Source organism: Aythya marila, assembly GCF_965140915.1.
Source record: "Aythya marila genome assembly, chromosome: Z".
In the NCBI taxonomy this organism is placed as follows: domain Eukaryota; kingdom Metazoa; phylum Chordata; class Aves; order Anseriformes; family Anatidae; genus Aythya; species Aythya marila.
The window spans coordinates 36,533,066-36,558,942 of record NC_139080.1 but is presented as its reverse complement, the minus strand read 5'-3'; the positions used below and the strand labels follow the sequence as shown (position 1 = coordinate 36,558,942).

The 25,877-nt window shown below is 39.2% G+C and overlaps 1 protein-coding gene across 1 annotated transcript in view; it reads right to left on the bottom strand.

Moving 5' to 3' along the window:
• Positions 1-25,877, bottom strand: part of ADAMTSL1 (ADAMTS like 1) — a 198,426-nt gene that overhangs the window by 62,110 nt on the left and 110,439 nt on the right. The window contains exons 14-15 of the mRNA XM_082783255.1: positions 25,184-25,485; positions 20,470-20,599 (exon numbers count right to left, since the gene is read on the bottom strand). Coding sequence (XP_082639381.1) covers positions 20,470-20,599; positions 25,184-25,485 — 432 coding nt within the window. The remainder of the gene's footprint in view (positions 1-20,469; positions 20,600-25,183; positions 25,486-25,877) is intronic.

Sequence of the window (25,877 nt, the reverse complement as noted above, 5' to 3'; positions counted from 1 at the left end):
AACTGCTACTGACCCAACCTTTCTCTGTGCTAGCTGTATAAATTTTCACAGAATCACAGAATCACAGAATTTCTAGGTTGGAAGAGACCTCAAGATCATCGAGTCCAACCTCTGACCTAACACCAACAGTCCTCCACTAAACCATATCCCTAAGCTCTACATCTAAACGTCTTTTAAAGACATCCAGGGATGCTGACTCCACCACTTCCCTGGGCAGCCTGTTCCAATGCCTAACAACCCTTTTGGTAAAGAAGTTCTTCCTAACATCCAACCTAAAACTCCCCTGGCGCAACTTAAGCCCATTCCCCCTTGTCCTGTCACCAGGCACGTGGGAGAACAGACCAACCCCCACCTCGCTACAGCCTCCTTTGAGGTACCTGTAGAGAGCAATAAGGTCGCCCCTGAGCCTCCTCTTCTCCAGGCTGAACAATCCCAGCTCCCTCAGCCACTCCTCGTAGGACTTGTTCTCCAGACCCCTCACCAGCTTTGTCGCCCTTCTCTGGACCCGCTCAAGCACCTTTTTTTGAATCAAAAGGATTTCTTTTTGGATTTTTTTAATTTTTTTTTTTTTTTTTTAATCAAAAGGATTTCTCATGGCTAGTTTCAGTGTCCATCACAAGAAAACCAGATTTCTGTTGTTTGGCATACTGAGAACACCCTCTAATTCTGTCAGCAATATGTTGAAAATTGCTTAAAATGTCAAGTCTCACTCTTGCACTCTACTAGAAATCAATTCAGAGATATACAGAAACACATATACAAAGAAGTCTTGTATCTAGAGTGAGAATATAAGAGAATAGTCTTCCCATCCACTTCAGACAAAACACTAGACTGATGTGGGCATACTCCTACATCCAAAATGAAAGTACAAAAGCCAGATACTGACACTTTTTCTAATCCTGAAGAATAGCTTTCTTGCCTGCATGATGTTACTGAAACCAATTGTCAGGGGAGTAAATTAAACATTCAGGACAAGGAAAGCTCAGACAACCTGCCCTTGTAGAAAGCAAAGCCAGGCAGAAACTAAAAGGAGTGATTATGATGAAAGACACCCTCTGGCTCCAACAGGACTGAGGCAGACAATGAAGGAAAGTTATGAAACATGTCAGCAACAAGAAGCAGAATTTATGAAGGAGCTATGGGGAAAAACTCGGATGTTTTAGGATCAGCAGTCAATGGAAACGGCTCAGCATGTTTAAAATGCACCATGTTAGTAAACATTTTATGGAAAAAAACACATCACGGACTCTCACAGAATTATTCTAACTTCTCTTTTTATTTTATAAAGTTGTTCTGTGTATTTGTTCCTTCTCTCTCAATAACTTTCATAAACAAATTTAAAAGATTGTAGGTAAGAAATACATTTTCCTCAGTAGATGATAATGCAAAGGCAAAAAGCCACTCTGTTCCCCTTCTGAGCTCCATCTTCTGATTACTTTTTCTGATTTTATAGTAGGACAGGATGTGCCCTGAGCACCACTGTATGCAATATTAATGGCACTCTAGTTTACTTTTAGACAATAGCCTTGGTAGTTGTCCTGGTTTCAGTTAGAACAGAATTTTCTTCCTAGTAGCTGGTGGAATGCTGTGTTTTGGCTTAGGATGAGAAGAGTGCTGATAACACCCCGATGTTTTAATTGTTGCGGAGCAGTGCTTATACCAAGCCAAGGATATCTCAGCCTTTTGCTCTGTCCTGCCAACAGGCAGGCTGGGGGTGCAGTAAGAGCTGGGAGGGGACAGACCCAGGACAGGTGACCTAAACTAGCCAAAGGGGTATTCCATACCATCTGACATCATGCTAAACAATATATAGGGGTGGCTAGCTGGGGGAGGGGGCCGGACTGCTCGGGGTTAGGCTGGGCATCGGTCAGCGGGTGGTGAGCAATTGCATTGTGCATCACTTGTTTGTACATATTATTATTATTTTCCTATTATCACCATTGTATTATTATTATTATTATTATTGTTGTTGTTGTTGTTGTTGTTGTTGTTATTTTCCTGTCTTATTAAACTGTCTTTATCTCAACTCACGGGCTTCACTTTCCATTTCTCTCCCCCATTCCAGAGAGGGAGGGGGAGGGTGAGCGAACGGCTGTGTGGTGTTTAGCTGCCGGCCGGGTTAAACCACGACAGTAGTGAAATCCACCTTCTCTTTCCTAAATGCCACAGCACTATTCTGCCATTAACAACCAGAAAAATGTGTTTAACCCTTTCTAAAAATTAATACACCCTGCATAGTGAGGAAGAAATTGCTATGGCCACTTTCCAGGCTGTAATACACTGAAGACCACTTAAGTCTGATACTGGGAGCTATTTAGCAGTAGAAGAAGAGTGACATCTGGCAGCCAGTTAAACTAATCTGGAGTATGTTCTCCATATGAATGATTTGGGGGGATAGGTCTTCCCAGATTTTCCCATAAAATTGTCAGTCAGAATTAATGTGGATATCAGCTACCCTTCAGTTTTTGGCACAATCTAAACTGAGATATTTGAGTAGGTGCTGAAAAGAAGGCATTTTCTTATTTCAGAATCTATTTTCATACATGGTTAGTTGCCAAAAGTTGCTTTTATTCAAGTGATGGTAATAGCTGTTGCCTCCAGCAACTCATTGTTTGTTATTGGTATAAGAGCACAATGTTTCTTTTGGCAGTTCACATCTCAGTGGCCAGCAGGCCACATAAACTCTTTGGAGATCTTGGCTTCTGCAGAAGAGGGTGACTGTTTCTTCTTCCAGAAAGAAATGTTGAATTTCAATAAAGAGAAAGGATTTTTTTTCCTAATGTTTGAATTTTCTGTTGCAGGTTGCATCTGTTGCCCTACCCATAATATAATTTTATTCACAATTCCTTCCAGCTGCTCTAAACAGGAGAGTTCTCAGAGGTGCTCAGGAAATATGAAGTCAAATTCCCTCTTACCCTTGCGTTTTCATTGACTTTTTGGGCTTTCATAGACACAAAGCAAAGAATGTAGAATAGAGTAGGGATATACAAAGTAGAGTAGGGATATGCAAGTAACCAAAATAACAGATGATATGGATTGGCAGAATTTCACAGTCCTACAAAAATAGAGAGAGATCAGTAATAATCTTATTGAATAGAATCACAGGACTATAGGATTATTTTATAATAGCTATAGGTGATTGCACCACTTTGTAAAATAGGTAGGAGAGTACTACTACAAGTAGTTTATAAACTATCTTTCTTCTGTTGGAGATAGTATTTTTTTCTTTTAATACTGTCTCACTTCAATAATACAATTTTATCCTTACTATAGAGTGTTATGAGATGTGAGCTCAAATAATTTGTCTCTTATTTCATATGGTCTTTATGTACACATTCCTCTGTCTTTTTATTTATTTATTTATTTTTATTTTTGATGATTTGGCCACACTGAACTGACTTTTCCAACCAAAAAAAAAAAAGGAAAAAAAAAAAAAAGGAAAAGAACATCATGATATTCTGCATGTAACTGATAATGTCAGAATTAACATTCAAGTAGGATAATCTTACACTTAAAAAGGTAGTTACAGGATCAAGCTAAGGAAAACTCACACAATTGGGTTTGGCAACTTTGTATGCTGACTGTGGTTGTTGTTATGGTGTAGACTTCAGGAAAAATTTGCATTCTTACTAGTTTATAGCCCAGATGAAGTCATTGGTTTGGTACTTCCTGTATTCCTTACCAAAGCCCATTGAAGAGATTGCATGTTTTTTTTTCTGGAATATTCTTTTGATCCCTCCTTCTTTCTCCATCACTAGTGCCCAAACCTATATGAATATGTAGCAACAGAGAAGCAGTAGCTTTTTAGCCTTTTCCACAGCAGAACTTTGGCATATCTCGTCCCCTAAGCCCCTGGCTTGTCCTAGCTCTAGGTCTATCAGTTCATCACTTGTCTGTTTCCATCTCCTAAATACCTAAATAGCAGTTATTTAAGCACAACCTAGTCTTTAAAAATGTCAATTGCTGTATTTCATGAAAACAAAACAAAACAAAAAAGACAGAATTCAAAAGGTGAAAGGAAGGTGTAATGAGCAGAGGATGGTCTTAAAACTCAGATTATTTCAGGTATCATCATAAATTCAAAACACTAAACTGATCATAGAAACATGGCACTTTCCAGATGAACAGTCTCCTGCTTCTAGCAGACTGGTGCGATGCCTCAGTATTTTTTTATTTTATTTTATTTTATTTTATTTTATTTTATTTTATTTTATTTTATTTTATTTTATTTTATTTTATTTTATTTTATAATTGGTGATTTGGACACACACATTTGTCTGAATGAACTAGTGAACCTGATTTGGCTGCTCAAAGCAGTGGTTTTCCTTTATTTATTAATTTTTATACACAATGTTGTGTGTGATCTAAAACTCAACAGAAGACTGTGAAAAGCCAGTCCAACCTGAGCACTAAATTTCTTGCACCTCCAGCAACTATAAACTAACAAAACTGAATCAATAATAGTCAGATTTTAGGAAAAGATAACACCCATCTAGGAAATATAACAGTTAATTCATATTATGAATTATAATTATAATCTGTAATATATTATGAAACACTGATTTTCATTGATTTTTATTGATTGACATCAATGTAATTTTTATAGGTAAACAAGTAACTGTAATTTTCTGGAACATACTTATTGAGTAAGTCAGGCTTCACTGGGCAGTGCTTATGCATGTGCTGTTTCAGGTAAACATGCACTTTTCACAATTCATCATGCTCAGTATCTTTTAAAATGTGAGCATTTGCAGATCCTTTAAATTAAAGAAAGAGAACAATTGTGAAGCTCCAGTTTGCCAAAAAAGGGGTCAATGATCTGAAAATCTATATTTATATCACAACAAAATTACTCCACCATTAGAGTAAAAATCACAGAATCACAGAATTTCTAGGTTGGAAGAGACCTCAAGATCATCGAGTCCAACCTCTGACCTAACGCTAGCAGTCCCCACTAAACCATATCCCTAAGCTCTACATCTAAACGTCTTTTAAAGACTTCCAGGGATGGTGACTCCACCACTTCCCTGGGCAGCCTGTTCCAATGCCTAACAACCCTTTCAGTGAAGAAGTTCTTCCTAACATCCAACCTAAAACTCCCCTGGCTCAACTTAAGCCCATTCCCCCTCGTCCTGTCACCAGGCACGTGGGAGAACAGACCAACCCCCACCTCACTACAGCCTCCTTTAAGGTACCTATAGAGAGCAATAAGGTCTCCCCTGAGCCTCCTCTTCTCCAGGCTGAACAAGCCCAGCTCCCTCAGCCGCTCCTCATAGGACTTGTTCTCCAGGCCCCTCACCAGCTTCGTCGCCCTTCTCTGGACTCACTCGAGCACCTCGATGTCCTTCTTGTAGCGAGGGGCCCAAAACTGAACACAGTACTCGAGGTGCGGCCTCACCAGAGCTGAGTACAGGGGGACGATCACCTCCCTAGCCCTGCTGGTCACACTGTTTCTGATACAAGCCAGGATGCTGTTGGCCTTCTTGGCCACCTGAGCACACTGCTGGCTCATATTCAGCCGACTATCCACCATCACTCCCAGGTCCTTCTCTGCCTGGCAGCTCTCCAACCACTCATCTCCCAGCCTATAGCTCTGCTTGGGGTTATTGCGCCCCAGGTGCAGGACCCGGCACTTGGCCTTGTTAAACTTCATGCAGTTGACCTCAGCCCATCGGTGCAGCCTATCCAGATCCTCCTGCAGAGCTTTCCTACCCTCAAGCAGATCGACACATGCGCATAGCTTGGTGTCATCTGCAAACTTACTGAGGGTGCACTCAATGCCCTTGTCCAGATAGAGGTGCTCTAATAAATATTAGAGGTGCTTTTAAAAAATAGCTAATCATGCCATTTCCTTATAAAGAGAATTCTTTTGACATACTTAACAGAAATCTTGCCTGCAGATGATAGATTCAAGTTTATCACGTTATACATCAAGGAGTTTCAAGTTTTGTGAGGGCTCACATATTCATCAGCCTGGACACTTGAACCCAACATTAAGCTCTTTAAAGTGAAACCAAAAAAGCCTCTAACACTTAACGTGAGTATGAGCTTCTAAATAGTTCTATCTGGTTATTTTTATTTATAAATGAGCTTTCCCTTTTTCTCGTGACAAGACAAAAAGTAGCAATGCTATATAGTGGCTAAGCAGTTAGGGTGAAGAACCGAGGGACTGTGTGAACAGAACCCTTCTCCTGGCTCCTCACTGGGCTCCAGTGGTGACTGAGACCAGCACTGCTGAGTCTGCGAATAGCCCCTTTGAGTACAATGAGAAAACTCAAGTGCTGGACTTCATGCTCTTCTCCCACATTTCCCAAATTCACATTTGCAAAGTCATAACAATACTTTTCTCTTGGGTTTCATCCGTGCTGTCTGCTTAGGCTGTAGTTCTGCAACAGGGATGATCTCTTCCTCTGTCTTTATCTACTGCCTAGCACAATGGGACTCCCAGCTAGACAGGAGCCTTCGGGCATTAGTACATGTATGTTGCAAATAACAACAGCGACAATAATGTACTCTTGCCTCAGTTTTGAAACTTCCTTCTCTTTTCTAAACAAACTGGACCCCACGTAATAATTCTGCTAGCTGGCTAGACCAGAAAATGACACCAGTTATTAACCAGCTAATCATGTCAGGAGAGGCTGCTAGAGTCAGAGAAGCTGCCCCTGTGGAGCCATTACCTCTCAGAACGAAACACTCTCGCACCCCCTTAGTCAGCCTGGAAAAAGTAAATGATGTATGCAGAACTAAAAATATATATATATAATCTTGAACCAAATCATCCCTATGGAGAGAATGGCTTTGGATCAGTCCCTATATGCATGGCATATATGGTAGAAACAAAGCATTCTAAGCTGTTAGGTGTTATAAGTGAAGGACATTTTCTAGAGATACACAATGTTCATCCTGACAGAATCCCTTTAAGAGCTGCCAAGAAAATTGAACACTGCACAGGAGAAGTAAATACCCTTCTACACAAAGACCTCACAAACTAGCTAAAAAAGTGAAATTGTTGTCATTTTTATGTGGTTAAACCATATGAAAGTGAAACAAAAGAACTTTTTCTTTTTCTTTTCTTTCTTTTTCTTTTTTTTTTTTTTTCCTAAAATAAACATTCATCAGTGTGGAGAGAGGTTCGCCTGGAAGCGTCTTACTTAACATCTGACACCTGCCTACATAGAAACATTACTCAGTGCACAAGGGAGTGGTGGCAGCTGTGTATATGCACATGCAATGGACTAAATCCCATACCACATTAATATTGGCTGCCTTCTGTCCTCAGTCTGTGCATCTTGCATTGGATGCTGCATAGTGAGAAGAAGTCTAATGAGAGCACATATTTCTCCATTTCTTTTCTGTTATTGATCTGGAGCTGTGTTTGTGGCACATCCTCCTATTTTATTAGTGATAAAAGCTTTCATGAGAGTTCTTTAGCAGATTTTTCTTGGGTTGAGTAAGTATCTTCAGTGTCAGGTCTTAAATACCATTCAGAAGGTGATCTTCAACTTTGGGCAGCAGAGAGAATTAGCGTTAATCCTGGATGGGAAGCAGTGTTTCCTGTGAGGCTTCAGGACTAAGATGAGGACTCAAAGGTCAGTTCCTGGTTTTATAATTAAACTAGTTTCAAAGAAAAGGGTATAAAAGATAACAATTTAAATACAACAAATTTTCCATTCAGCTGTTAACTTATTCACTGTAAAATCAGACTCCTTTGAAGTGAAGTGTGAGAGTTAAGAATGGAAGGTAAAACACTGAGTTGTGTATCTAGGAAGTAATCTCCCTACTTCCATGACTCAGTCTGTGTTAGAGATTAGAAATAACATTAGAAAAGTATGCACACATCTCAGAGGAAAGGTGAGATGTAACTAATACTTGAAAAGGTCGATACTTTATTAAGAAATAAAACTTTAAAGGCAAAGTTATTTTTAATTAAGAGTAGCAACAGAAAAATAAGTCATGCTTGTTGTCCAGTGCTAGTCTGACAAAATTCTACAGCCTGATTTTAAGTATTTCTAATGTGACAAGGGAGCAGAACTGCTCTGTGCAACAGGCAGGGTAAGTTTCATGGGGTTGCTGTGCACAAGAAAGAGTAAGGATCATTTCTTCTAAAAACATCTTCCTTGCAAGTGAAGGCAATACATTTAAAAAGAAACCTATGCAGCCAACACATGCAAGCAGATCAAAGGCTCAATGAGAGTGCTCTGGGAGATGACAGAAGTGGCCTGCATTCACTCTCTAGGCTTCTTGGTATCAATGAATATTGCAGCTCATTATAGCTGAAAGTGGCAGAGAGCCAATATTTATATAACAGAGCCAAATGGAGGAAAATACAGGAGGAACCTGAGAGGTCAAAGAAGAACAGAGGGTAAATGGAATATGCAACAACTCTACAAACGGCAATTTTGGTTGCTGACGTATTTCAAGCAATATATAGCTCCTTATAGTAAATAACTCTTGCTGCTCCTTGAACTGAAGGCAGAGTTCATCAACCATTAGATCAGGTCAGAAAAGAGGGTTTGTGTTTTTATGCCAACATTGTGAACAGCCGGAAGTTATCCAGTGGGTCTGTTGAGGGACTACAGCAGATGCAGAATGCATCTGGGGCAACATGAATGGCAACTTCAGGTAAGTGAATTTGTTTGGCAGAGAACTGTTTTGAGAGATTATCAGGCATACTGACTACAGAAATATATCTCACAGAAGAATTTTATGTTGTGTGATAATTGAGACACTGAGATAAATGATAGCAATGGCTGTGTTTGATATAGGTGCACAGACCAGATGAGGCATGATAAAGAAATGAGTTGTTTTGGGCTCAAACTTAGACTTGGGCCAATGTTCAAACTATCAAGTTCTTACAAGGATGTTGTTCAGTGCTTTACGTGTAATACATTGAAACTAGGTCTTCTGTAACCCCTTTCAAAAATTAAGATAGTAAACAGTTGTGAAGCAGGGTATATAGTGTAAAGGTGGAAATGTAGTTAGGAGGTAATACAGGAATGTTTGAGGCATACGACAGAAAATGCACAAATTGCACTTGTTGTTATGGCAGATGGTCCTCATGAATGAGGACTGCAGGGTGGAACACATATTTTGGAAACTACAGTAGAGCAGGATAATATCCCGTGCCGTAAACCTACACAAAAATAATGTAAAAACACAGGAACCACTAATTTGTCAAATATACCGTGCCTACCCGTTTATGAAGTACTCTCACGCACTTCTTCTCTGAAGAAGCAGGGGGAGAGTATAAGTTCAAACCCTGCTACCCAGACCAGAGCTGTGTTATGTCCAAAGCTCCCTGGCTCTGTTCACACTGGTGCACTCCATGCTTGACTCTGTCTTGTAAGCCAACACCTTTTCATAGGCCTAGGTTTATACCATATGGAAAATATTAAAAAACAGCTGTTCTTGAAGAAGAAATCAACAAGGTTGCAGATACCAGAAGACAAAGAAAGAAAAAGCTCAGCATGTGAGAAAGATGGGCAATGAACTGATCACTTGTAATCTGTAATATATCCAAAATAAAGCATTTTAAAAATGAGATTGTTGGAAATACATATAAATGGCTTGGAAAGAATATACAAGAAACCTGACTTGCCAATCTGTAAGATCAACATTCATGAATATGCGGTTTTGTTCCACTGAGTAATAGGACTCTCCTCAAGCCCAAAGATGCCTTTCCTGAAACGATCAATGCAGGAAAGAAGAGAAGGAGATGTCACTGGACTGAATGGACAAAGAAAGCAGATTCATGAATGAGGCAGTGTTCAGACAACAGTGAGTGGGCTTAAGTAATTCTCTAACAAGTCCAAGTTTTGTGAGCAGTACTGCCACAGAAAAAGCAGATAACATGAGCTTCTTGCTGACCTGGCTGGCAGTATTACAGGGATAATATTTTTGTTAGGATGAACTGTTCTTGAACTGTTCCGCCAGTGCAAAAGGTACAAAAAGGCTGTCTTTCAAAATCAAGCATACATCTGTCTCTCTCTCTCTCTCTGTCTCTTTCTTTCTCAGCAGGGGAAGAGGAGTATGTATATACTTATGGTACTGTGGCTGAACTTGGGAAACTCCCAGTGCCTGCTTATGTTTGAGTGTTCTTTTTCTTTGGGGTTCTTTTTGCAACACCCAATTTTTGCAACAGTTAGGCAATGCAAGAATCTTGATCCAAGGGCACATCCAGACCCAATATTGTTTCTTTAACTTCCCCTTTGAGACCCTGATGCTCGTACTGATAATCTATTTAGTAACTTACTCATTTTTCTGCAATAAAAAATGGAGCTCCTCATGCAGAGTGAGAATGTTCTAAACTCATTTGACACTGAAATGAACCAGACATAGTTAAGTTTTTAGATTCATGGGAATCTACCAAGATTTGAGTCTAACCCAAAAATACATGAAAGGAAAGGTTATAATATATTTAAAATGATGGTGTCAGAGAGGTTACTATGTATAAAATCAAATTTCTAATAAAACATTCTGTATCTCCACTCAAATAGCTGTATCAATACAGATCTGTGTGTACAATGCAGGGTCTATAGAATGGCAGTTTGATACACTTCTCCCCTAAATTTCTCTGAATGAGAAACTGTTTCTTAGATCTTGGAGAAAATCTTGGCTTTAGACTGTACAGTCTGATTCCTCATGGGAAGAGGAATAAACTTGTCTAACATATAAGAACAACTTTTTTTTTTTAGATCTGGAGCAGTGACAGTGCGACTTCTATAAGTGGTTGTAGCAGGTTGTAGTGGGGTGGGGGTCTGCACATTCCCTCATGCAACAAGTGATAGAACATGAGGAAATAGCCTCAGGTTGCACCAGGAGAGGTTTAAGTTGGGTATTAGGAAAAAAATATTCTCTGAAAGGCTTGTGCAGTATTGAAACAGGCTGCCCAGTGGAATAGTTGAGTCACCATCCCTGGAGGTCTTCAGAAGATTTGTAGATGTAGAGATTAAGGACATGGTCTAGTGGTAGACTTGGCAGTGCTAGGTTAGTGGTTGGACTTAATGATCTTAGACGTCATTTCCAACCTAAATGACTCTATGATTCTATGATTCTCATTAAATTAAAAACAAAAACGAATCCTCTGTCCAATATAGTTAAAACAAGACAAATCTGTGGATAAGCTGGATAGTAATTAAATACATTGCCATTCACCTCTCTATAAGTGTTTCAAATTGTTCCCAAGGCTGTGAATGACTAAGATCTATATACAGCTGGTGACATTGTGAAGTCAGCTTAGTTACATTTCTAATGAGTAATTGCACACCACAAAATCCTCTGTCAGTGAGCTTTTGAATGCCTAACAACATTAGCAGAGAGACTAGGAAGTGATCAGGAATGGATCACTTAATTAAAGATGGAAATTTTAATGGTCAGAAATAGAACAGCTTACTCTGCTACTGCAGATACAACAGACCTACTTGACAGATTCAGCACACTTTGTTTAATCAGTCTCACTCCTTCTATAGGTAGTTAATTCACTCCAAATCAAACTATAAATGAAAATGCCTCCTCAATTTATTTCAAGTATAAATCTTTACTGATGTGTAAGTATTGTACATAATTGTACAGTACATTTTCAGCAGTTAAGGCCATATTTTTATGCTTCTTTTACACATCTCATCTTCTTGTCATTCAATATTTATTTGTTAAAAAGTATTGGGCATTCCTTTTAAACTGATACAGTAAGTTACTTCAACAGTACTGTAAATGGAAGATATAATGATTGTTTCCTTTTCCCCCTTTTTTAAAAAGAAAGCGATGATGCATAGTAAAACAATCCATTTGTAAGTAGCTAATCTCACAGGATAATGCTACTGTGAATAAATTAATCCTGCCACAAAACATTTGACCTATCATTGAATTTGGCTCAAGAACAAAGGCATACACTTTATCATTATTCTTGAGAAAACTTTCTCTTGAGAATGAAATACTGCCATTGAGGCAGTGAATTAATACTCTCAAGAAAATTAAGAATACATTCAGAACAAGCTAATAATTAGAAATTAATATCTGAAATGCAGAAGTAATATTTGTTCAAAATATAGAAAAATATCAAGTGGTAGCAAATATTAAGTTCTAGTTTATACACACATTAATGAAGAGAAAGATGCAGAGAAGTGGACTGCATTAAGGTGACTAAAACTAACAGTGCCAGTAAAAAAAAAAAAAAAAAAAAAAAAAAGAAATGGAGGAAAAACAGTCCAAAGCAGAACTCAGTCTCTATCATGGCTTTAAGCTCATGGTTATCACAAACCAGATTATGAAAAGCCTGTGATAGGCCATCATCAAATTGTGTTTCAACTTAAGGATGTACCATCTTGGCAAACTCCAAGCTTTGGGTAGAAGAAATTCATCTATATATCTATGTAGGACACTGAATAAGAAGTGTGGTCTATAATTGCTTGAAGTAAGAAAATATCATTACTAAAAATGTATTTACAGTTGCATTCTAATATTTTATGAGCTAAAATGGAGAAAAATGTCTATGAATGAAATCCTATCTAATGAGTTAATTCTTATACTATTAGAAATTTAAATGACTGGATTAAAATAAAATGACTGATACAGAGACTCCAGAGCTAACCACTGATCCTAGCAACCTGAAAGCTGCCTCGTTCTTCATGTTTAAATGTGCTGAAGAGGTGCTGAAAAGGGTCCGCTTGGTGACTCCATTGTAACTGCTGTTGAGAAAGAGATACGAAGGAACATGCAGTTCTCCACCATCGTCAGCACACCCAGCAAGAACAGGGAAGGATGGGCTGTCAGGCACATCTTGGACAATCTCTTAACAACTGAAAAAAGTATCAAGTGAGATACTTGATACTTTAAAAACAGGAGGGAGAGAAAAAGAAATGCTTTTGGGTCACATTAATACCTTTTAAGTCTGGGGAAATATTGCAGTAGTGCAGGATATATATAGTGCAGGTGTACAGGTAATGCAAATATAGCATAACAGAGTGATAGCTCAGGACAGCAGCCTGTTTAGATGGCTTTGTACAGCACTGTCTTTAGCAAAGAAAAACTAAACAAAATGTATGTTTGAGATTCTCCCACAGACTCTTTTTTAAGCTTTTTCTTTACCGTAAGTCTTCAAATATGGGTGAAGCTGTCCAGTCTGGCATCCCATTACTTATAATATCTGATCCTCCAACCTACTTTGCCAATGGTTCAAGTTGTGGACTGCAGATCCTAGGAGACTCTCTGGACTACTTAAAAGACTGTGAAAGACATTCTCAATGCACTTTGGTTCAGAATAGACTGAAACACATTCCACTGGAGAAAAAGGCTGGAGTCTGTTAAAGACTGAAAAAAAATATTGAACAAGTCCGGGACAAAGACAGGGTTCAGAATCACAGAATGCCAGAATTGTTTAGGTAGAAGAGACTTCCAATATCACCTAGTCCAAACTCTGACCTAACACTAGCAAGTCCTCCACTAAAACATATCACTAAGCTTTACCTCTAAATGTCTAAGACCTCCAGGCACGGTGACACAACCACTTCCCTGGGCAGCCCATTCCAATACCTAACAACCCTTTCAGTAAAGAAGTTTTTCCTAATATCCAACCTAAACTTCCCCTGGTGCAACTTTAGCCCAATGCCCCCTCGTTCTATCACTGGATATGTAGGAGAATAGACCAATCCCACCTTGCTACAGCTTCCTTTAAGGCACCTCTAGAGAGTGATAAGGTTGCCCCTGAGTCTTCTCTTCTCCAGGCTAAACAATCCCAGCTCCCTCAGCCACTCCTTGTAAGACTTGTTCTCCAAACCCCTCACCAGCTTCGTCACTCTTCTCTGGACTCGCTCGAGCACCTCAATGTCCTTCCTGTAGTGAGGGGCCCAAAACCGAACACAGTACTCAAGGTGTGGCCTCACCAGAGCTGAGTACAGGGGGACAATTACTTTCCTAGCCCTGCTGGCCACACTATTTCTGATACATGCCAGGATGCTGTTGGCCTTCTTGGCCACCTGAGCACATTGCTGGCACATATTCATCTGACTATCAACCAGTACTCCCAGGTCCTTCTCTTCCAGGCAGCTTTCTAACCACTCTTCTCCCAGATTGTAGCTCTGCTTGGGGTTGTTGAGCCCCAGGTGCAGGACCCAGCACTTGCCTTTGTTGAACTTCATACAGTTGGCCTCAGCCCATCGGTCCAGCCTATCCAGATCCTCCTGCAGAGCCTTCGTAACCTCAAGCATGAGGTTACAGAAGCATGAACAGAAGCATAACCTCAAGCATGAGGTTATGAGATGACACATACACTTAGTTTTGTGTCATCTGAAAACTTACTGAGGGTGCACTCAATCCCCTCATCCAGATCATCAATAAAGATATTGAAAAGAACTGGCCCTAATACTGAGCCCCAGGGGAAACAACTAGTAACTGGCCTCCAACTGGATTTAACTCCATTCACCATGACTCTTTGGGTCCAGCTACCTAGTCAATTTTTAACCCAATGAAGGGTACATCAGTCCAAGCCATGAGCAGCCAGTTTCTTGAGGAGAATGCTGTGGGAAATGGTGTCGAAAGCCTTAGATGCATCTAGACTCCTTACTCCTTCAGTTCAAGGAGTTTATAAAGGACGGGGGTCCACCCTGTACCTTGAGACTCAATAGGAGGATCTTCTCAACCTTTAGACATAAACTGTTCATCAAGTTTGGAACTATGTTTGGATCCAGCTGCGCCTGGGCTGCATTCTGAGGAGTTCAGCGTGCAAGGGTGTCCATTCTGAATCTTGCGACTCAAGGGGAGGATCTCCTGACAGTTCGTCTGACCCTGTCCTCTACACAGTAGATATCCAAGTGTATATCAACACCCTGAATCATGTTGAGTTGCTGTTTTATTTATGATTAAGCTTTGTTAGATCATTATATCAGCAAAATACATTGCTGCTTCTCTCTCACAAGTGAAATGCATATCATTTCCATCCATGACACTCTCATGTACAGAAGTCATCTTTAACGGATTAGAGAATACTCCAGCCCTTCTACAGATATTGAATTCATTTCAGGTTGTAGATGGGAGCACAGACTGCACTACATCTGACCTAACAGCAACCTGATGCTTCCCATCTCCAAATGCACAGAAAAATATGTTGATTTTTTTCTCCTTTATAATTTGACTTAATCTGAGAAATCAAATAGAACAAAGAAGATGGTAAATACTGCATCCCTCAAAGAAACATTCAAATCATAAAGGTAATCTATTACTTAAGCACACAAAAAAGCAGATACAAGGGAAAAAATGAAGAAAAGAAAAAGATACCAAGCAATGAGCTAGAGCACAACCCAAGTTATTTTGATCCATCAGTCAGGTATCAGAACCACTCAGATGTTTACCAGTCTTCTCTTGCTAAATACAAAGACTTGAAGGAGTCAAGGGAGAGTCCTGGGGTGAAATCTTGTGCTATCCTATTCCTAGAACCATCTGCTTTTTCTTCACTGTTTATCGGTTCCATAGCATTCAGCTGTTCTTTGTTGCAAAGGAATAAAAGTTCAGATTTGAAAATATGCAAGAACAAAGCTGTAGAAATTGCCTGGAATTTCCTCCATTTTCAGCCATCTGGCTTTCATTGCTTTGCTTCTCTTCTCACTCCTCCGTACATGTTTACTAAATCCTTTCAACACGCATTGACCAAGCTATTGAGCAGTTATAATTAATAACACAGTTACAGCATTTTCATTCCCCCCTTTGGTAGATCTTTTTGGCTCACCAAGAGCTGCTCATGCGGCTGCTGTTATAAACAAGAGCAATTATATCTGATTAAATTATGTCTGCCTCTGTATTTTGGATAGTGGATACTGAAGAAAAGAGACTCTTTGGACTTGAGTCATTTTGTTGTTGAAAACAGTAAAACCAACATTACATTTTTATTTTTATTTTTTCCTTTTTCTCTTTTTTTTCCCCCTATGGCTATTTTTGGAGTAATTTAGAATGCAAACATAGAAATTAGTGAAACTGAGTAATCTGCCCTTTCATTTTAGAGCTGAGAGAATAAACTTCTAGAATTTTAACATCTATTCTGCATTTTATTCTGGGAAGACTGCTCTGATCAAATACAGCTGTATAATTCTGAAATCGATATAGATTGATTGACACAAATTAAGTGATTTCACTATCAGAGTGGTGAGACACTGGAACTGGTTGCCCAGAGAAGTTGTGGATGCCCCATCCCTGGAATTGTTCAAGGCCAGGTTGGATGGGGCTTTGAGCAACCTGGTCTAGTGAGAGGTGTCCCTGCCCATGGCAGGGGGGTTGGAACTACATGGTTTTAAGGTCCCTTCCAACCCAAACCATTCTAAGTTCCTATGATTCTATGACTAAATTAAAATAGTCATAGTCTTCATTCCTCTCCTTCTGGGAGAAACCATCCTGGTATATTAAAAGAAACTATATCCTTTTTATAGAAAAAGCAAACAAGTCTATACCAATTAATTAATATGAAATTTTACTCTGTATGTATTGTGCCGAAAATCATTTATTAGCTTCCAACTTAGGAACAAGCTCCAAGGTTCTTCACTATTTTTCAGTTCAGTGTCCAATGGGACATTTTGTAATAGTGTTTTCCAGGAGAAAAGGGACTGGGCTCTTTTTCTGCCATTGTTCTTGAAGTAATAAGCAAAAACCTCTCAACAAAGTCTGAAACCACAGGAAACTCAGCTGCTTTAGGGTTTGAATATGGATTAAATCTTCCAGTTTTTGTGTGCAACCCATTGTGGTTTTGAAAAACTTAAAATTAAAAAAATGAGATTTTGCTGACTCTATATAGCTGTGAATATTTGAAGACAGATTTCCGTGGTTTAGTTTTTCTGTCTCTCTTCAATGGACTTGGAATAGGAATGTGCTAAGATGCTAAGCTAGAATTTCAGTGGAAATTATAAAGCTCTCTCAGGTACTATACCAGCACCATCGCATTTCAGTGTTTTCATAAATCTGAAATATTGCCAGTATGTTCTAGTTTTTACCATATTTTGTTCCAGGAGAGACCAGAATAATTAGGAATTTAAAAAGACATTGATACTACAGACTAGTTTCAAAGTGAAGCATTAAGCACATATTGAAGTCTTTTAGTTTACCCACCTTCATTCTTGGTAGGGAGCAAAAAGAACAGCAACAGTGAAGATCTGCTTAGCATCATTTATCCTAAGTGTCCCAAAAGAATGAAATAACACAGTGAGAAAGAAATTACTCTTCATGGATTAATCTTAAGGTATTTGTCCTTAGATGTGAGCCTTCTGACCCTTTAGAAAGTCTGCCAAGATTCTGTTGTTCAATGCTTTTTTTTTTTTTTAAATCTGCATTAAACTAACTAAACAAATTGTTGACCAGGAAAGGCGTACACAACTAAAAGGCATACACAACTAACACTTTGAAAGAGTATGGAGAATGTTGCATGTAAGAAAAAGTGCCTGCAGCAGAAGCAACATTAAGATTGGAATTTCTAATTTTTAACTGTTCTCACTCTTAAGCTAAACAAGGTCTTGAACAGTATTAAATTCTAGATATAGACATTAGATTCTAAGCATGTTTTGAGGTTCTGGTTCAAGAAATGTCACTGGAGTAATTTCTCTAAATATATCAGGAAGGAATTTTTGTTCTCTTGGGCAAGATTTCTCAGTTTTTTTTTCATGGTGTGGACAACATTGCCTTGTATTCTGAGACATTTGTCACCAGCTCAGCTGCCTTTTCAACATACTGCCTCTTCTACCCACCACAACTACATGCTCCAACAGTCACTTACACATCAAGGCCATTTTAGGAAAGTGTTTTTTATATTTTTAGCTTCTGTTAATGTAGTTTAGCAGCTGGAAAATAGAGAGAAGAGCCAAAACTATGAGACCAGCCAGCTTTTACTATAAGCCGTCAGCAAAAGCTCTGGGAAGTATCAGTGATTCACAGATCACATTTTGGGAACTTCTGTAAGTTCATAGCTGCAGTGTATTACATCTCAAGTTTTGATCTTGTCATGCAGAAGCAAAACCTTCCTCAACATTTATAACAACAGAATTTCTCTCTAACCTATCTGATTCCTGGATCAAGATTTCTTGAATTGGAATCCTGAACCATCTTCTTAATAATCATAACACAGAGAAAATCCTAAGCCCTTTTTCCTTATCAATTATTCTATTTCAAAATCCTAAGATTGTTTTAATTAATAATTACAAAACAATAATCTTTATATACCCAGTGCTATCACTTTAATGACTTTAATACACCTTTGCATTTAATATAGTGCCACTAGTATGTGTAGCACCTCATAAGCTTGCAGGAAATGAGGGCTACCCTGTCACAGCCTGCCTGGAGCTGTATGGGAGACACATCAACTTCTCTTCTTACCTCCTTTTCCATTAGTCATACTGCTTGCTGTCTGCAATCTTGAGTTTTAAGCTTCCTTGCTCTTACCAGAGGAACCATTTTGCAGAACACATGCTGTTCTTCCTCCTGTGCCACTTAAATCTCTGTAGACAGGCAATTTCCTCCAGACTGAAGGGGCTGGAGGACAGGATTTGTGTATACCAGGAAGGGAGCTATTTCCCCTTTTCTCAGTTGCAACCGTAGGAGTGGATGAAAGGTTCTTAATCTAAGCCCCTTTTGCTCCTTCCCCTCCCCCACAGCTATTGCTCCATGTCCTGATCCTCATCTATGTTGATCACCTTATAGTTTTGGGGGTGAACTACATACCCGGGGCAGCTTTAAAACAGCTCCATTTTGGCAGCAAGATTACCACGGTGGTATGGATTAACACACAGAGTAATTCAGCAAATATTCACCAAAATCCTCAGACAACTTTTGTAACAGCAATTACATAAATACTGGCCTATGTGAGTGTAATTTTTTTTAACCATCTAATATTTTCCGTGTCAGAAATGATGGATCGTCAATCTCTCACCATGCACTCTCACCTCCAGTGATGTTGTTGCCTGTCAATTAAAAAGAGATTTCCATCCACAAAGTTATTTAAAAAAATTAGTAACATATTTCTGTCCTAGCACCAGCAATATAGACATTTGTACAAAGTTGGGGTTGTAATATTCCCATAAGTAACTCTTGCAATGCTTTGGTGAAATGTGTCAGCCTGTTTGGCTATGCTTGTCAGACTCAAAATCCTTATCTTCCAATCAAACCATTATTTTTGTCTTTATCATTCTTGGATGCTGGCCATGTTTGATTTTTAACATCAACTTTCTCTGTGTAGCAGGAATCTTCTAATACACAGAAATACCTCTGTATAGCCTGCTGTCATATAAAGCATACATACACCTACCAAAACACACTCTAAGGAAAATCTACCACCTGGACAACATTGCATATTTTAAACAGTCCAAAGTTATAAATAAGTCTCTTTCAGATCTGCCGCACTACCACAAGAGAGTAAATGCACCTGTGTACAGCTGGAAATAAAGACAATATGTATACAGTAAATCTTCAAGACTTGACAAGCCTAGGTCTATTTAAATAAACCAGGAGAACCTCATGACAGATATTTTCTGTTGTAGAAGGTACAGATGTGAATCTCCACAGACCAAGAATTGCTATTTTTAGTGTCAGGATAGTGGAAGCAATCTGAGATCAGGGAGGAATAGGTTCTGCAAGCCTTCTGTGAAAGTGGAAGTTTTAGAAGTCTCCCTAAACTTTATATGACTCTGGGTAAAGTTAAGCTAATCCATAAAATATCTGGCTGAAGGACCTTAATATGCAAGCAGTCTGAAATCTGGCCTTTGGTTTCACTACTGCTTTGCACTTCCCAGTAAATAAGACTGTGGCCTGAAGAGGTTGTAAGCCCCTGTAATCTGAGAAATAGCATGTGTGAGGCAGGGCACACTTCCAGACTGAAAGGCTATTGGGTCTGGAGTCATGGCTTATTTAAAATTATTATTTATTTTTTTTTCCCCATACTGCTAGCATTGTTTAATGTTAGCATTGTTTAGCATTGCTCTGGACAACATACCAGGCTACAGTCACTTCACACTTGTGTAACTGTTTTATTTTTCTCATGGAATCCTCAAATCCCCCTACTGAGGTCCAAACAGGATCAAACACCCCTGACCTAGCTATCTTCACCTCCACTAACAGGATCATGCAGCCTCAGGTGCCACTGGGGACTGTATTCTCTGAGGTACTGTATTATGCAATTTTTCTCACTTTCATCACTTTTTCTCACTTCACATTCACTACAAGGAATCGCAGGGGGTGTGAAACAGATCTGATGAGCCTAGACAAACTGACCTTTGGTTCTACAACCTAGGGAGCATCTCAGGCTCTTATCTACATGTTGTGCTTGCAAGCTTCAGTTTTTAAGTAATGTTTCTACATTAAAATTTCCAGACCTAGCATCTAAGCATCCTAGCCAGATGGAGCCTGGTTGCCCCAGATTCATGATTCATTAGTTTGCCATCTTCACTGATGATCACACTCCCCTATGTCCTGAAAACATATACTCCTGGTGATAAGATACAAGACACATACCTTGGGGGGCAGGGGTCCAGGCTACAGGCTTTCAGTAGCTGTGGAGGACGGCGGCTCATTACGCACAATGTTTCATCTGCAATCTCCCTGGTTTGCTTGTTCAGGCAGGTCACCACAGCCTCCTGGACACCTGCACACAAAAATGCATGGTCACTGCCAGCTCCCAGTACCCAGAGGGGCATCCAAAGGCAGAGACAGCCCCACAATTCCTTTTCTCTCCTCTGTTGGGATCAAGCCTTCAACTGTAACTCTTGTAATTTTCCTGTAACAGTCACATATTGCCTACTGTACCTTATGTATCTGGTTTCACAGCTGACAGGTCTAATCAAAACTCTGCATAGGATGCTGGGCTTGTCCTTGCTCTCATTCCCATTATGTGTCTCAACAGCACTGAGAAGACTGTAGGTTCATTCACTACTTACTTTGCCTGGACAGAAAAATGTACAGTGCTCTCCAGTGATGCCTCCATTCATAGTAAGTGCAGTCATGGTGTTTATTTGTCAGCCAGGCAGGTTAGGTGTAAAGATAGCCATGATGCTATATTTTAAGAAACTAAGATTGCTCTCAGTACAAAAGTAATACAAAACAAGGTCAGGTCACAGCTATTTTTCTATATCCTCAGACTAACACCTGCACTGGAGATGCAAAACTGCTGGGTGTGTCTGAGAACTGGTACAGAAGAGGGGTACCTGTGAGGACTAAGAGAGAAGTTGGAAGACTGGGTGATTAGGCTACAGCTTGGAAAATGCTTGTTGATACCAAATTTGTCATGTACTCTTACACATACCAGTTACTCTGTCTCAGTTTTCCTGTAAAACAGGCATATCAAGATTTTTTGGACCACATGGCTAGATAATCAAGCATTGCAGCACTACACATTATAGGAAAGACTACATAGTGAAAGAAGTTTGCTGGATCTACTTCTTCCCTGGGGGTTGTGTGGATAATTATTTGCCTAAATTCCCTAAAAATCACAGTGGTTCAAGCAAAGTAGAAGTATGCTCTTTACATTCATCTGAACTTCCTGAGTTGGGAAAAGGTTAGCTGAACTCACAATTGCATCATCTTTTCAAAATCAACAATTAGTTTTTCCAAAATATTTTACAATCTTTTGAAGATACTGGGGGGAGGGGGGGAGGGAAGGGGGGAAGAGGAGGGGAGGGTGGTGTGTGTGTGGAAGTATGAAGCTCAGACAGCTTCATGAGCAGTGTAACAGAATTGTCAATGCCTTTAGCTATTTCTAACACCAGAACACGTGCCATGAGGCAAAAAATGACATCATTATTACTCTGCAGGACCAATGAACTGCACTTCATCATAGGTTCTGCACTCCTGAAATTATTCATAGATTCATTCCTCTTATTCTCAGTACAGGCTGAAGAGGTCCACAGAGAAGTGGCATGCTGAACAATTACTATGTTTCTATGTGCTTGTGCAAGCTTATTCAGGACATGCCTGTGACCCTATCCCCAAGCATTATCCCTGCTGTACTCAGGTGCTGAAAAGAAGAAAGAAACTTGACAATTTTGGATATTTGGACTTTTTTTCAACATTATAATTACTGAAGACTCTTAAGTCAGCCAACATTGCTATGGGTTTCATTCTTCAGAAGATGGCCATTTTTCAATTTTCAAGCCATTTTTCTGTTCAAATAATCTCCCAAAACACATTTATACATAAAAAATATGCTCTCTGCCCTGTCTTGTTCAGTATCTTTCCAAACCAATTGTTTTTCTGTTGAGTGTGTTGCAAAACAAGGTGTATGGACTTCCCTGGGACAGACTGCTGCTGTCTGCAGAACAGAAGCAGTTCTCTAGCTTGTGGGAAATGGCACTGTGTTGAAGTTATTGGTCTCTACTTCGCATTGATCACTTGAGCAGACTTAATAGCAAGGCCAAACTGATGGGGAAAAGGAACACTAGCTCAGAGGAAGGGAAGTGTTGGAAAGTACTTCTCTTAACTGTGTGGAAAGAAACCACAGAGTTCTGCACATGGATGATTTCATTCTGTTTGATAGGGATAAGGCTAAGCACATCTGTTATGTGTTAGATATTTTTCTTTTCAGATCAGAATTATTTTGTAAACTAGGTCTATTTCCACAGCTTCAATTATTTCTCCTCTCTGAAGTGTGTCACTAATAAGCTGTTGACCAATGATTATCAATTACCACAGTGGTTTTGCATTGCCTGGTTTGGAGCTGACTATCCAACACTGATTGACTGTAAGCTCTTGAATTTGGCCTCTCCTCCTTTTCTCCATCCCAACCCATATAATTTGGCTTTATCAGGGTCATGGAGTCAAGCTCTGAAACTACTGCTCGTCAGCTATACAACTGTCCCCAAATCCCACAGTGTGCTCATTAGGACCACATCAGGAGTTGAACTTCACCCTTGTGGATCCCTTAGAACTCTGATTCTATGATTCTATTACCCATGCTTCCTCCTGTCACCTAAATTATCTCTGACTGTATTTCCAACAATTTTAGTCTATTATACCAGCATTCTACTCTGCTCATTGTCAGTACTATTCAGAAATTCAGAAATTCTTGCAACTTTTTACCTTATAAAGATTCTAACATGACCATTAATCCCATTAATCCTGTCTGATGACCTGGGTATTGAAGAAAAAGGCTCCTCCTGAATTTAGCTAGTCTGTTGTGCCTAGATCAGGTAATGACAGAGATTGCTGGCTATAACAGTATGTGCCAATGACTAAAAAAAAAAAAAAAAAAAAAAAAAAAAAAGAAAAAATCTAGATTGCTCTAGCAGCAAACAAATGTGCTCAAAAACACTTTTTTCAGATTCTCCTTGAATCTCACATGGAATTCATCAGCATATTGATAGCATCTATCCTTTGTTTTTGATAGGTCAATGAGGCGATTGGTTACAAGCTTTAAATCAACATAGGGATCACCGTATCTTTTGAGAATATAAAGAGCTACTATCTGTCAGAAGCTCCACAGTATGGAGATCATTAAAAAAAAGTGTATGAACTTCAAGAAATATGCTTGTCAAGTAAGTGAATTCTAAGCTCTACTATGGACAATATTACCAGAACAAAAGCTGTTCTCTTTAAAATTGCTTTCTCTAAAAAAAAAAAAAAGAAATCAGTTTTGAATGGGAAATTGCAATACAAAAGGGTGTAAGGGTGGGACATGAATCTAAGCAGTTTAAGTTAACTTTCAAAATACCATCAAATGAGATTTTCTATGTTTATATCTACCAGAATAGAATAATTGTTACATGATATTTGATGACAGCTCTGGGAAATGCAGCCACTAACAGCAGACTAAATGACTAACTAATTCCTTCTGGTTGCTACTTCTAGGAGGTGAAAGGTTACTTCTGCATCTATCCAATTTCTTCTCTTGAGATTCCAAAACCAATGAAATTAGTTTGACCTGTCTTGTGCGTATGGCTGCAAAAGTATCTGACTTAGCATCTGCTAATCTGCAAAATTTGGAGCTGACATCAGACAAAAAGAAATCTTGGCTAAAGGTTTTTGCTGACAATTGAAAGACTATAAAGCAAAATGTCTTTGTCATTTCAGTCTATGTTGGAAAAATATGCACATAATCACTGTATTTAGAGAAATGACTTCATTTCAACAGGACATTTCTAGAAGATATTCAGGTTTCAGTATCCACAGCGCAAATGCGACAAATCATTAGTGCTCACTAGTAGACTCAATATGTGGCAGATACTCCTGTAAAGTCAGTGTTCATCATCACTTAGTATACATTAGTGTCAGATTTTTTATGTAGGAATCAGAGCAATAGGGGCAATGATACAACTCTTTGTGAACTGGTCTAAACACTGACTACCAGCAGCAAGATAAAAGTAAGCGTAGAAATCCCTTGCATTATTTTTCATTAATTATTATTGTTGTTTTTAAGTTTGTAACTGATTACTGGTAAATCTGTGCAGATCAAACTATTAAGCATTCATGAACCATTGAGTGGTTTCCAGTTCTACAGTATTCATTCTGTATTTAGGTATATAAGTAGCCTGAAACTTCTCACGTAGAAAGAGGACAGTTAAAAAAATCTAGATTTAATTTTAAAATAATGGAGAGAGATAATTTTTTAGAACTAGCAAGACAAAATGATGGGAAAAATGAATATCAGAGAACTGCACATTAGCATTCCCTAACATGTGGATCCTGTGACCTTGATTAACTCTGAGAAGCTTCAAGTGTCAAGTCTGCTAGCTTCAGGCAATTACACCATTAGTACTTTTTTACCATATGTTTTCTTAGCAGTGAGATCAGAGCTAGTGGCACTTAGTGGTAGGAGTTACAGAACCAGCTGAGCCCTTAGAATATCAATAATCAAACGCATCTGCTATGGGAGGACCATTTGTTTCCACATGTCTATATTTGCACAGCACAAGTCAAGAGATAAAAACTAAAAAGGACACATGATTATTGCCTGTATCACAAGATCACTTCAGTAACTTTTGTGTGAGTGCACTCTGAATGATCTGCAGATACATGAAAACAGTAATACATGATACATTGATCATTCTTGGTGACAGCCAGAGCATGGAACCTCAAAGTCCTGTGTAAAACATGTCATGCACTTGGGAGTTTTACAGTTTTCATCCAAGTCTTTTCAAATAGATATATCAAAGGAACAAGCCCATGGGTGTTCTCACTGAAAAGCATGCACTTAAGCAGAGAAAGCATGTGCAACACAGAAACATTTTGCACTTACCTCCTCCACAGGACTCTGAGCACTCAGTAAAACCCTCGTATTCCCAGTCATAGAGCTCGTCAAATTCCTGTAAGCTGCCATAGAGCAGGTCGGTTTCCTCTGGAGTATATTCAGTTGCCTCTCCACTGCAAGGGCCACTGTAACAGGCTCTCTGAGACACAGGTTTTGGACCTTCACATTCGTCAATGGGCAAGTCAGCAACAGACTGAGAGAAAGACAGGAGCACTTGACATTTCACAAGTCGCACCTGGCTGCCCACTCCACAGGTGACACTACAGGAGGACCAAGCCTCAGGAATAAACCTGTGAGGGAAAGAGTGAGCACAAGGTGAGCAATGTCCATAAACAACCAGGCAAGCAAAAGTAGTATAGGCCTGTCCAAGCCAAAGTCTGTTTAATGAAAAATAAACGCTTCACCTTATCATTATGCTATTAGGAAATACACATAAAAACCTTGATGTAGGAGTTTAGCTGGCAACTAACCAGCAACAGTAGAAAGGCTCTCAAGAACTTTTGGAGTATCTCATCTCCAGAAAGGAAGACAAATGCTGAGAACATCTATGCTTATCCTAAAAGCTGTCAATGTAAGGAATCCTGGAAACTCCTGATATGCATCACAATCCCACTAACTATTTTTTTTTCTAGGATTCAACCTAAAGCACCTTTGCCTTAGGTGATAACACAGCTATATCATT